This window comes from Ceratotherium simum, chromosome 24, assembly GCF_057802395.1.
Source record: "Ceratotherium simum simum isolate JZ-2026a chromosome 24, ASM5780239v1, whole genome shotgun sequence".
NCBI classification, from domain to species: domain Eukaryota; kingdom Metazoa; phylum Chordata; class Mammalia; order Perissodactyla; family Rhinocerotidae; genus Ceratotherium; species Ceratotherium simum.
The window spans coordinates 42,424,761-42,438,591 of record NC_141923.1 but is presented as its reverse complement, the minus strand read 5'-3'; the positions used below and the strand labels follow the sequence as shown (position 1 = coordinate 42,438,591).

The window sequence follows — 13,831 nt, the reverse complement described above, 5'->3', positions numbered from 1 at the left end:
CCATGTATTTGTGGCTTTTCTGATTTTCTTCCTATAGTTGATTTCTAGTTTCAAACCGTTGTGGTCAGAAAAGATGCTTGGTATTATTTCAATCTTCTTAAATTTATGGAGACTTGTTTTGTGGCCTAATATATGATCAATCCTGGAGAATGTTCCATGTGCATTTGAAAAGAACATGTATTCTTCGGTTTTTGGATGGAATGCTCTGTATATATCTACTAGGTCCATCTGTTCTAGTGTGTCGTTTAAGGCCAATGTTTCCTTATTGATCTTCTGTTTGGATGATCTATCCATTGGTGTAAGTGGAGTGTTAAAGTCCCCTACTATTATTGTGTTACTGTCTATTTCTGTTTTTATGTCTGTTAATAATTGCTTTATATATTTAGGTGCACCTACATTGGGTGCGTAGATATTTACAAGTGTTATATCCTCTTGTTGGATTGTTCCCTTGATCATTATGTAATGCCCTTCTTTGTCTCTTTTTACAGTTTTTGTTTTAAAGTCTATTTTGTCTGATATGAGTACTGCTACCCCAGCTTTCTTTTCATTGCCATTTGCGTGGAGTATCTTTTTCCATCCCTTCACTTTCAGTTTGTGAGTGTCTTTAGGTCTGAAGTGTGTCTCTTGTATGCAGCATATATATGGGTCTTGTTTTTTAATCCAGTCAGCCACCCTATGCCTTTTAATTGGAGCATTTAGTCCATTGACGTTTAAAGTAGCTATTGATAAGTATGTACTTACTGCCATTTTTTAACTTTTTTTTTTTTTTCCTCAGTGTTTTAGTAGTCCTTCTCTGTTCCTTACTTCTTCTATGCAGAATTGATGGTCACTTTAATTTGACCTCTGTCTGAAACCTGTACTCTTTAACTACCCTCCTCTCTCCTTTTATGTTTTTGATATCATATCTAACCTCTTTTTTGTGCATTTGTGTCCATTACGTTCTAATCGTGGAAATAGATAATTTTTCCTATTTGTGGTCTTCTCTTTTCCCCTTAAATCAGTCCCTTTAACATTTCTTGTAACACTGGTTTCTTGGTGACAAACTCCTTTAATTTTTGCTTATCTGGGAAAATTTTGATCTCTCCTTCCATTTTGAATGATAACCTTGCTGGGTAGAGTATTCTTGGCTGTAAGTTTTTTCCTTTTAGCACTTTAAATATATCGTGCCACTCTCTTCTAGCCTGTAAGGTTTCTGCTGAGAAGTCAGCTGATAGCCTTATGGGGTTTCCTTTGTATGTAACTTGACATTCTTTTGCGGCTTTTAGGATTCTCTCTTTATCTTTAATTCTGGACATTTTGATTATGATGTGTCTTGGTGTGGGCCTCTTTGGGTTTATCTTGTTTGGGGCTCTCTGTGCCTCCTGTACCTGGATGTCTGTTTCCTTCCTTAGGTTAGGGAAGTTTTCATCTATTATTTCTTGAAATAGATTCTCTGCCCCCTTGTCTCGCTCTTCTCCTGCCGGGACACCTATAACACGGATGTTAGTGTGCTTGATGTTGTCCCAGAGGTCCCTTAGACTGTCCTCACTCTTTTGAATTCTTTTCTCTTTTACCTGTTCACCTTGGGTAATTTCTTCTAGTATTTCTTCCAGCTCACAGATCCGTTCTTCTGTATCCTCTACTCTGCTTTTGAGTCCCTCTAGTGAATTTTTCATTTCCAGTATTGTATTCTTCATTTCTGATTGGTTCTTTTTTATATCTTCCATTTCTTTGTTGACATTCTCAGTGAGTTCATCTATTCTTCTCCCCAGATCAGTGAGCATCCTTAACACTCTTAGTTTGAACTCTCTGTCAGGTAGATTGCTCATTTCTGTTTCACTTAGTTCCTTTTCTGGGGTTTTGTCCTGTTCCCTTACTTGGAATGTATTCTTTTGCCTCCTCATTTTGCCTCTTTCCCTGTTCTTGTGTCTACGTATTAGGTAGGTCAGCTACGTCTCCTGCTCTTGGATAGGTGACCTTATGTAAGTGATGCCTTAGGAGGCTTCCAGTATGCTTCCCTCAGTTCTCAATGTTCCAGGGGTGGCCCCTATGTGGGCTACGTGTGTCCTTCTATTGTGGCCTGTTAGCTCTCCCTATAGGCGCCCAGGGAGGCTGAGTTATGCTCCTGGCCAGCTGTTGTAATGCTCAGCTGCTTGTAGTTGTTGTGGGCCCTTCAGTCTCTTTATCAGGTGTGGGGAGCCCCAGCACAGTTGGCTGTAAGTTCTAATACCACATTTGTGTTGCAGTATTTCTTTTAAGTGAGTAGGCCCCCAGTGTGGCAGGTTGTTAGGCTCAGGGCCTTACAATTGCTGTAAGCCTCTAGCCTATTAGGTCTCTTGTCAGCTCTCTGAGGATTGCAGCTGGGTGGGGCTGGCCTCAGGCACAGGAGCACCCAATTGTTTCAGGCTTTGGAAGGTGGGGCAAACCTCCTATGTGGGTCTTTGAGAAGCACAAGTCTTCTGCAGCTGACAAGCCCTGTTGCCCACAGGTCCACACACACAGTCAACACAGTCCTGCCCCGTGTGAGCGCCCCGACCTCCCCAAGCAGACCCAGTCTCTCCACGGCGCGAGCCCCACACACTCCGCCACCACCCCACACTCTCCACCCGCTCCTTGTGCACACCCTGCCCCGCTCAAGTCGGCTCAGTTGCCAGGCTGCAGAGAATCCAGTCACCAATCTATGCAGGCCCACACATTGCCTGAGGGCTTGTTGTTGGGTGGGGCCAGTCTCTAGGGTGGGCTGCCTGCCCTGGCTGAGCTGGATTAAATCGGTGCTCTAGCGGGTGGAGCAGACCTGGGCTAGCAGGCCTCAGGGAGAACTCCAATGGCGTCTGTGTCAGCACGCTCACACCAGGCCACAACAATGGCCGCCGCCAATGTCCCAGTCCCTGGAGAGGTCTCACCTCTCACCAAGATGCACTCGGGGCCTATTAGGTGAGTCTCTTGTCACCGAAGCACTGTGCACCTTTCTTTCTGGTGATTTTAGGATGCTTTCTGGAACGAGTGAGTTTGTGCGCGGGCCCTTTAAGAGCCAGTTTTAGTTTCTTTGTGAACCGGGTTTTCTGGGGGTGCTACTCAATGCTTTAGTAGCAGCAAAGTCAGATATTATGCCACTGGTGTCGATTGTGCTGGGTCCACAAAATGCCCACAGCGGGGGCGCTCCCGGCTCAGGGCCCCGCGCCTCCAGGGAGGCTGCGTACCTGTGCGCTGCTCCCGGCGGCCGTGAAGCTGGCGGCTTGTGAAGGCGGCGTTTTTCCTCTCCAGAAGGGAGTCTCTGCCTCTTCCACCTCAGTTAGGATTGTCCGTTGTTGCAGGAGTTCCTCTTATCCAGTTTTCAGTTCTGTCTCAGGGGTAATTTTTCCACGAGTAGTTGTAAATTGGCTGTGTCCACGGGAGGTGAGTTCCGCGTCTGCCTACGCCGCCCTCTTGACTCTGCCCCCCTCTGCAATTATTTTTATATGGTGTTAATAACTAGGTTTTTCATTTAGTGTTAGTCAACTATTTCAGTAACAGTAAAAGGAGTCCTTTAGAGCATTATACAGATATAGCAAATGCAGTGTAGATTTCTTTTTATTTTACTTATGCTTTCTCTTTTTTATTTCTACAAGATACACATGTAAACAGGTGTTTGAACTGAAATGAGATGTCTTAGAGAATGATTTTTTGGGGGTGTTAATATTCTAAAATAGTATCTGTACACAAAAGATTGTTCTTATATATTGTAGGTGTGTCCAAGAGGACAGAGAACAAATGCACAGAAATACTGTCAGCCTTGCACAGAGTCTCCAGAGCTTTACGACTGGCTCTATCTTGGATTCATGGCCATGCTTCCTCTTGTTTTGCATTGGTTCTTCATCGAATGGTACTCAGGGAAAAAGAGGTTAGCACTTTTTATGAATGTTTCTGGATACACTGATGTTGGAATAATTATTATTTAGAAGACCTTATCAGGTAATTATACTTCTTCTGTTGTTTTAACAGTGGTAAACCTGTTTTTTCTTTGTACTCTGATTACTTTCGACTGTGGCAAGAAAACTTAATAATAGGGCATGCCTCAGTAATTATTAAAGGAAGTGTCCTTTGTTTTATTCTGAATGATCTTGAAAGAATATGTTTTTTTATTTCTCAATTATAATCTTTATTGGTTTTCTACAAAGAATTGGTTATGATTACAAACTTTATTGTTCTAGAACAAATACTTTGTGATTTAATTTAATACTGGTAATTTAGTATAATGTAGTTACAGTGATATAGCTGCAACCTAATTATGAAAACTTATATTAACACATCAAGTCAACAGACGTTCATTGAGCCCTGTGTTTTATGTTTAGAAGATCAGGGAAGGAGATACAAAAATCACTAACGTCATTTATAGTCATAATTTTGTACAAAAGACAAGTCTATACACAACCAATTATAGTATAAATTAGTCTTAAAAGTGTGTAAACAAAAAGTGTGTAAAAGCAGTGTAGACAAAATGCCATGGAGTCACAAAGAATAGAACAGATAAACTGTGCATGGTGGGATCTGAAAGACTTCAAAAAAAGAACATTTTAGGCAGAGGAAACAGCATGGGAACAATGGCAGGGAAGTAGGAAATGTGGGCTCTGTGGTGGATAGAAATGGAAGTGGTCTGGGGGGCTGGCCCAGTGGCGCAAGCGGTTAAGTGTGTGCTCCGCTGTGGTGGCCCAGGGTTTGCCGGTTCGGATCCCGGGCGCGCACTGACACACTGCTGGGCAAGCTATGCTGTGGCGGCGTCTCATATAAAGTGGAGGAAGATGGGCACGGATGTTAGCCCAGGGCCAGTCTTCCTCAGCAAAAAAAGAGGAGGATTGGCAGATGTTAGCTCAGGGCTGATCTCCTCACAAAAAAAAAAAAAAAAAAAAAGGAAGTGGTCTGGGGTGGTCCAAGGCGGATTGCAGAGGAAAGAAAGGAGACAAAAGGAGAGTGGGGAAGGTGGCTTGAGGCCAGAACGGGAAGGTTCTTGATAAGGATGTGGACTTTGTTCTCCTGGGAATGAGGAGCCAAATTCTGCTGTAGTACGTTTCAGCCATACCCGCTTTTAGTTCCTCCAGCTTGTCAGCATCTTTCCTGCATTGGGTCCTTTCCATTTCCCCAAACTCTTCTCTGCCTGAAGTACTCTCTTTGCCCTCTGACTGCAACTTTTTACCTAGCTGCCTTTTTCTTCTTCAGATTTCAGTTTAAATGTCACCTACTCGTAGAGGCCTTCGCTGACCCAATCTAAAGGAGGTCTGTCCCTCTTGTTTTTCTTCTTCTAATAGCATTCTTCATTTTGTTTGTGGCACTCAATTTATAGTTACGTTTGTTTCCTCATTTAACGTCCGTCTGTCCACCTGTCCATCCGCGTGTTGTCCCCCCCCCCCGCCGCTTTGAGCTCCATGAGGTGGGTGGCTGTCCGTCTCTGTCCTTGTTCTCTGTGGAATCCCCAGAGACCGCCACGGCAGCTGGCACGTAGTAGATGCTCATGTGCTCTTCGCAGAGTGAATGATTTATTGGTGATGGTTTTGGTTTAGAGAAGTAGCATCACTGGATGTGTATTTTAGGAGGATACGCTGTGGAGGGTGGAGTAGAGGTGAGACACGTTAGAAGGCTGTTGTTGAAGAAGTAGTGATGGCCAGACTCCAGTAGTGGAATGGAAGTGGAAAGGATGCTCACATGGAAATAGAATCAGCAGTTTTCTGGATCCTACCTAATAAATCCAGGGTGGTTATTTACGTTGGAAAAGCATTCATTATTTTTCAGAAGAATCTGTAAAGAGAGTTTTTAAAAAGCAGCTCTCATCTTGCTTTTAATTTCTGTTATAGAAGGATGAGAGATGAGAACAAGAAAGGAGATGTGATCAATTTAAAGCTAAAATAGAATAATTGCTCAGTTAATTGGTTGGAACTTCTCAGCTCAAAGTAGAGAAAAGGTGGGGGTGCAGGGATGTCCCTCACCAGATGCGCTGGAATTAAAACATGGGGTATGTTTTGAGGGAGAGTCTTGGAGCACAGGGTAGAGCTTGGTTTGAGGGTAGAGCAGAGGAGTGACCAGTGCTCAGGCGGGTAAGGAGGTGGGTTTAAAAGGAAGGAGTTTGCATGATCACGTTTTGCCTAGAAAATTGGTAGGAAGGAACACAAGGGCCATCTCTCGCATTTTCCTGAGATGTTGCACTTGTAATCAAGAAAGAAGTCTAGCCGTTTGAGGCTAGACTGCTGTTTCTCAACCTTTTTTTCATTGTCAGCTCCTTAAAGAGCCTCTCTAGATACCTTTTTTCCCTAATTCCGCCTACCCCTATGAAATTTTAATATCACAGATATACTGTTTATCTGGTGTGTGTATATATGTGCTCTCTATATAAAAACTGTAACATTATTTTATCCCCAAGAACCAATTCATGCCCCTTTGGGAGTGATATGCCCATTGAGAATGCACAGGCTAGACACTAATCATAACTGTTCTTAAAGGCACCCTTGCTTTCCCCAGAGTTTAGTATTTGTTTTTCTTTAAGGCCAGGGCAGAGATAGGCAGAAATTGCATATGATTTGTTTTTATATAATTTATAACTTTTCAAATGCATTCATTCATCAATTTTTAGGGATGTTTGCAGTGTGCCAGGTGCACATTGTGGGAGGTTGTGGGATTTAGAGATGATTAAAATATAGATGCTCACAGTCCTATGGATGAGATAGACAAACCATCACAATATATGTGAGGTTCTACAAGAGAGGTATGTGCAGAGTTTTCATGCTGGCATGAAGAAGAACGAAGTTAATTTTGCCTTCTCACAATAGGGCAGTGTCACAGAGAAAAAACTGACTTTAAACTGGACTTTGAAATATGAGTAGTTTTTGATAGATAGAGGAATTGAAGAAAGAGTCTATCAGACAGCAGGATAAGATGTGCGAAAGTATAGAGGTAAAAAAAAAAGCCCAGGATAATGAAGAAATGAGAGCCGAGCGTGGTGTGAGAAACAGGGATTGAATGAGGCCGGATATAGAGAGATCTGGGGCTGGAAGAGTCTTAGGAAATATTCATGAGACCTGGGGATAACCCCCGAGCTGGTCCTGATGTTGGCCAGGTAGGGCCTTGTGTTTTGAGGCAGAGCGTGAAGTATGCCCAGATGTGTGGAGGTGTGAGGAAACGCAGTGATTGAGTGTGGCCAGGAGGTGGATGGTCATTCTGGCGAGGAGTGCTTCTCCTGAAAGGCAGAGGGGACTCCCTGAACAACTTCAATAAGGGGATTGTCAGAATCAGGTTTTGGGGCCGGCCCCGTGGCTTAGCGGTTAAGTGCACACACTCCGCTGCTGGCGGCCCGGGTTCGGATCCCGGGTGCGCAGCGACGCACCACTTCTCCGGCCATGCTGAGGCTGTGTCCCACATGCAGCAACTAGAAGGATGTGCAGCTATGACTACAACTATCTACTGGGGCTTTGGGGGGAAAAAAATAAATAAATAAATCTTTAAAAAAAAAAAAAAAAGAATCAGGTTTCGTTTGTAAAGATCGTGTGGTTGACTGCAGCTGGATTGAAAGGGTCATGATGAGAAGAAGAGACCAGTAAGAAGGTTACTAGAGTGATGGCAAGAAATGATAAGGTTGGGATTTTGCCTCTAAAAGTATGAATTCTATAAGGAAACAAAAGATTGGATTATATAATATGAAATGTAAATGTTTATTTACGTATTCAGTGTGTTCATCTGTGTAAGAGGGCAGGAGCTCTTTTTCCAACAATATAGGCTAATTAGGAGCTCCAGGGGACTCTCCTGCACGAAATAACTAAAGTCTGGGAAAGACATACTATTTAAGACATTGCTGGTCTCACTGGAGATAGAGGAGATCTTCAGGGACTGTTCTCCTTCAGAGAACTGACCAACGTGCCCTGAGCTGGGGTCGGAGTGACAAAGCAGGCAGTCGGGTGGCAGGGTTGCTGAGGTTAGTTGCTGATGGCAGCAGTGCTATCTGGATCCCAAATCTTGGGCAGCCAGTGCTAAGCCTAGACCCTCAAGGGGCTGAAGCCCAAGGTAGTGTGGCCATGGCTGTGGCAAAGGCAGCAAATCCTCTTTGCTGTAAAGCTTCCCCATTCTCAAGGCCTTTGAGACTCTTGCTCATTGAGATCTGTTGAGGACCTCATAATCCGTGATTATCAGATAACGTAAGCACTATGACTGAGAGTTGGTAGGCACAACAAACAATAAATATGTTTATGCTCCCAAAGGACTACAGATAATGGATTTTCAGCTACAGAATATATAAGTGCTAGCTTATATGTATGTATATATATATATGTAATGCTTAAAGAAATAAAGGATGCAGTCACAAAGATCTCCAGTCAACAAAAGATTATTAGGAATGAACAAACAGATTTGATGGGGGAAAAAAGGACCTTCTAGAAATGAAAATTTATACTTGCCAAAATCAAAAAATGGTAGGTCAGTCAGGTAAACAGTTGAAGACAGAATTAGTGAGTTAGAAAAAATATATATAAAGATATAACAGAATGCAGCCCTGGGAGAAAAGGAGATGGAAGCTACAAAATATGTTGAGACATGGACCATAGAATGAGAAGCTAATATGATCTATAATACCTACTGGAAATGCTCCTGGGTTCATTAAACGTTCACACTCACAAGACTACCCTACGTCATACTGAGCGCCAGTCTACTCAGAAGGAACACAGCTTGCCAGCAGGGCAGCGTGTGCGTTCCTTGTCAGCAGTAGCTTTTGAAGCAGTTCAGCTCAGGTGCAAGGAGATGAGATCTACATTGAGTGGGTGTGGGAGTCATCCAGGCTGAAGTCTTATACCCCAAAGGAGCCAGTCTCTCTGTAGCAAATCCCTAAGTATAGCTTCCAGGGTCCTGCATGGGACATGCCAATCACTGAACTCCAGAAAGCCAATTAGGTATTTATAGTTGGTTTATAGTCCCCAGGTGCAATTTACCAATCGAGGGATCATTTGTATCATAAGCAGTGTTACCTAGCAACAAAGTTGACATTCCACCCTTATCAGGCTTCCAGAGGAACAGAGCTAGAGAGTTAACTGAAGGTCAGATTGTTGTGTACGAGGGAAAGGTTTTGTTAACTCTGCCCGTAGTAGCTAATCAGAGTCTCTGAAAAAATAGAGAAAATGGAGAGCCAGTATTTAAATAGGTACTAGCTTCAGGTTTTACAGAAATAATGAAAAATAGATTCATTGCTTCCTGGGAAGCAAAACACATCCCAAGAGGAATAAATAAAAAGAAATTCACACCTATACACATTATAATTAAACTGCAGAACAGCAAGGACAAGAGAGGCCACGTGGTGCTCCAGTCAGTGGCCGGCCAGCACTTTCTCCAGCCATGTGAGTTAGTCATTCTGGACACTGCAGCCCAGTTGAGCTTCTAGATGTGTACATCCCAATTCACCATCATGTGGAGCAGAAAGGACTGCCCAGCGAGCCCAGTCAGAATGCAAAACAGTGAGAAATAATAAGTGGTGGTGGTTTCAAGCCACTAAGTTTTGGTGTAGTTTGCTGTAATAATAGATAACTGAAACATTGTTCAAATAGAAAACTCAAAAGCATCTCTAGATGTTAGAAATAATAAGAGAGTTTAGTAAAGAGGTGGGCCATAAGATAAATACACGAAATCAATTACCTTCCTATTTTCCATTTACAGTACCATAAGTACAGTGAGGTAGCTAAGACCAGGGTAGCTAAGCTACATTGGATTTATATAATGGAACTCGAGAAGCTAATTCTAAAATTTATATGGAAGTGCGAAGGCCCGAGAATGGCCAAGACCGGGCCGGCCCCGTGGCTTAGCGGTTAAGTGCACGCGCTCCGCTGCTGGCGGCCCGGGTTCAGATCCCGGGCGCGCACTGATGCACCGCTTCTCCGGCCATGCTGAGGCCGCGTCCCACATACAGCAACTAGAAGGATGTGCAGCTATGACATACAACTATCTACTGGGGCTTTGAGGGGGGAAAAGAAAAAAGGAGGAGGATTGGCAATAGATGTTAGCTCAGAGCCAGTCTTCCTCAGCAAAAAGAGGAGGATTAGCAGGGATGTTAGCTCAGGGCTGATCTTCCTCACAAAAAAAAAAAAAAAGAATGGCCAAGACCACTGAAGAAGTAGAAGAATGTATGTAATATCAAGAATTATTGTCATATTCTCTTGTCTCAGGGATAAATGGACCCCAGAAACAAAATAGAGAATCTAAAAACAGACTAGTTATGTATGAAACTTTATATGGCAGAAGTGGCATGGCAGGGAAAGGAGTAACTATTTAATAAAATGCTGCTCTTGGGACAACTGGCTATCCAAATGGGAAGATCTAAAGTTACATCTTTATTTATATTTATATAAATACCTTATATTTTACACAGAAATCTATTCTAGGTGAGTTAAAGATTTCAATGTGAAAAGTATAACCTTAAAACTTAGAAAATGTAGGACAATGTTTTCCTTATCTTTGAGTGAGGAAGGATTTCTTAAAACACTAAAACTGCTTACGAGAAATAAAAAATTTGATAAAGCCAACTTTATTAAAATATAGAACATCACTTCATTAAAAGACATCACAAAGAAAATGAAAACTCAACAAAAAAACTAAGAGGAAGACCTTTGCACCATAATTAAGTGACAAAGCAGAATGGATAAACAATGGAATGGTCACACAGTGGAATATTATACAGTAGTGAAAATGACTGAACCTCAGCTATAAGCAACACCATGGATGAATCTTGGACATGTAATTTTGAATGGAAAAAAAATCTTGGAAGACTTATGTTAGTGTAATGGCACTTTATAGTGTTCAAAAACAAGCAAAACTAAACAAAGTGGTTTTGAAGCGTAAATACAACTGGAATAAAGACTTTAGAAAAAGTGGTAAAGACTAATATAATGGTTACCTCTAAGGGAGAGACAGGAGTGTGGAATGGGGAGGAAGAGAGGTAGACATAAGTTAACAACGTTCTAGTTATTGGGTTCGATAATGGGCTTACAATGTTTATTATATTTTATGACTAACATATTGCATATAATCTTTTATGTACTTTTTATATTTAAGACAATTTAAAATGATGTGTAGATAACGTTTAAGAAAGTTTTAATAATTTGGCAAGATACTAAAGATCAAGTTAGATCTAATTTCTGCTCTTCTGTACATTTAGACAATACTGGGATGAGTATTTATTCCTTTTTAGTAAACAGGATTAAACTCTTTGTGAGTAGTTTTCATATTTGTTTGGCTTTTCTTACCTATTTAGAAGATTTTTTAGTTTCAGGATGTTTCAGTTAAAATTTCTTTTTAGAATTCATATCTTGAAACATACACAGGTTTTATGAAAAGGCATTTAAATACTGAAAACGTTCTGGTAATCATGCTTCTTGCGTTTTGCTAGTTCCAGTGCGCTTTTCCAGCACATCACTGCATTATTTGAATGCAGCGTGGCAGCCATTGTCACCTTACTTGTGAGTGACCCAGTTGGTGTGCTTTACATCCGTTCCTGTCGAGTGCTGATGCTCTCGGATTGGTACACGATGCTTTACAACCCCAGTCCAGATTACGTCACCACTGTGCACTGCACTCACGAAGCTGTCTACCCGCTGTAAGTATTTAGACTTAAGATCATTTTTTTAAAAAATGATGATTATAGATTTCATTCATTTCAACAGGTTGAGCATTGTAAAATGGCTTCTAGGCACTGGGGGAGATATACAGAAATGATTTTCTTCTCTTAAGGGATACATAGTCTGATAGGAGGAAATAGAAATACATCTTAGTTTAATAGAAGTGAAAGTATTTTTGGGGTTGTGTTGAAGTCTGTATAAACACTTCTAAAATAAGCCATGTATGTTTCTTAAAAAGGGAGTTATAAGGAAAACCTTTTTCATATGCAGCAGAGAAGCAATATCTGACATATAGGAAAGAGCATGGGCTTTGGAGCTGAAAACAGACTCTAGTTTGAATCCCAGGTCTGCCAGCTTCTGTGTTAACTTGAGCACATTAAGAGCCTCTTGTAACCTTGGTTTTCACATTGGTAAAAATGGGAATAATGATCCCTTATAAGGTGATGATGAGGATAAATCCACACAGATCAGATACCATGGGCCATGCCTCACATGTAGGGAGCACTCAGTAGCTGGCATTATTAGAGTGTGTGGGTTAATATTCTTTCTTGTTTGTTTTTTTCCCCCAATAAATGTTTGTAATTTCGATCAGAGTGTTTTGTTTTAAAAATAACAAATTCATAAGATTCTATATAATGTTATCCCAGAATATTTCATTTTTAGAATTTTGGTGAATTGTTGGTGTTCATTTTGATGTTTTTCTCAGTAAAAGTATAATAGAAAAAGTCTAGTATTTACATTCTCATAGTTGTAGCAAGTTACCATTGTATAATATGCTCAACAAAATAGTCTTTTTTGTGCAAGTTTTTAATAATAGTTTGTTGTTAGTACCGTGGAGTTGATTCCGACTCCTGGTGACCCTGTGTACAGCAGAGAGGACCCTGCCCAGTCTTTTTGCACCATCCTCTCCTCTTACCCTCCAGGGCTCTATCAGACAGTGCTCTGCTGCTGTTCATAGGGTTTTCACAGCCAGTTTTTTCAGAAGTGGGTGGCCAGGTCTTTCTTCCTCCTCTTAGTCTGGAAGCTCTGCTGAAACCTGTCCAGGATGGGTGACCTTGCTCGTATTTGAAATACTGGTGGTATAGCTTTCAGCATCGCAGAACACGCAGCCACCACAGTATGACAAGCAACAGATGGCGATGTGGTTCCGTGACTAGGAAATGAACCCAGGCTGCAATGGTGAGAGCACCGAATCTTAACCACTAGACCACCTGGGCTGGCCTTAATAGTACGAATTGTCAAAACCACACGTGCAAAAAGGTAATTTTCAAAAAATAAGATCTAGATATGGTGGTATGAAAATCTTTTCCACTTGCCCACCTTTAAGTCCTGCAAATTATTTATTCCATATATATATATACTGTCTCTGTTTCTCTCCATATATATATACACATATAATTTAAGACTGTATATAAGAGACTGATAATGTCTTCTTTGTCGATTTCATAGAGCTGTAACCCTCAACTTCCGTTATTCTCTTGTCACACATGTCCTGGGGACTTGCAGAACTTAACCTGGTCCTATTTAGAGAGCTTAATGAGTGAATCAGATATCATATTTAAATAAGATATATAATCATCTGACTTAAAACAAAATCAGACTCATTTACTGCTGGTCACATTTATAGCATTTTTAATAATATCTGTAAAGCCTATAGTAGGAGAATCAAAAGATCTAAGATTAGAACAGAGATGGCAAATAGGTGCCCCCAGCCCTCGCTACAGCCGTAGCAGCCACTTGTGCTTCATTACAGCACCTTCTCCTGCCGAGGTGGGCAGAGCCTCAGAATCTGTCACTGCACGCTCGGTCAGTCAGAATCATGACAGTTTCACTGATGAGCACATTTTCCATCTCTTCACCATTTCAATTAAGTAGATATTTTTTCTCAGCAGCTTTAACAATAGCGTGGAATGGCCTGTCTGCCTTGTTTTAATTATACAAAACAATGGTTTTTGAAAATTATGAGATTTTATAGTACTAGCATTGGGTTTATACATATTATTTACTTTATGTAACCATTTAAACTTAAATATATGGCCAGACTGGGGCTAAACATTTCAGAAAGCTGTAGAACTACCAAAAGTCATAATTTTCTCTTTTCTGAGTCATCAAAAAGTAATGGCACAAAATTACCAGAAACCTTTGGAACACTATTACATTCACTAGGAGGCTATTTTCTGTATTGGTGTATATAGCCTAGTTCCTTACAAACTGAGAAATATCAGGATACTCTACTGATA

General features: G+C 41.2%; 1 protein-coding gene across 4 annotated transcripts in view; it reads left to right on the top strand.

The window, feature by feature from the left end:
• Positions 1–13,831, top strand: part of JKAMP (JNK1/MAPK8 associated membrane protein) — a 29,171-nt gene that overhangs the window by 5,996 nt on the left and 9,344 nt on the right. For 3 of the 4 annotated variants that reach the window (XM_014784278.2, XM_004426206.3, XM_087448427.1), the window contains 2 exons: positions 3,705–3,859; positions 11,363–11,569. In XM_014784278.2, coding sequence (XP_014639764.1) covers positions 3,705–3,859; positions 11,363–11,569 — 362 coding nt within the window. Of the gene's footprint in view, positions 1–2,794; positions 2,914–3,704; positions 3,860–11,362; positions 11,570–13,831 lie in introns of those variants that run through there. The other variant, XM_087448428.1, reaches the window with a different exon arrangement.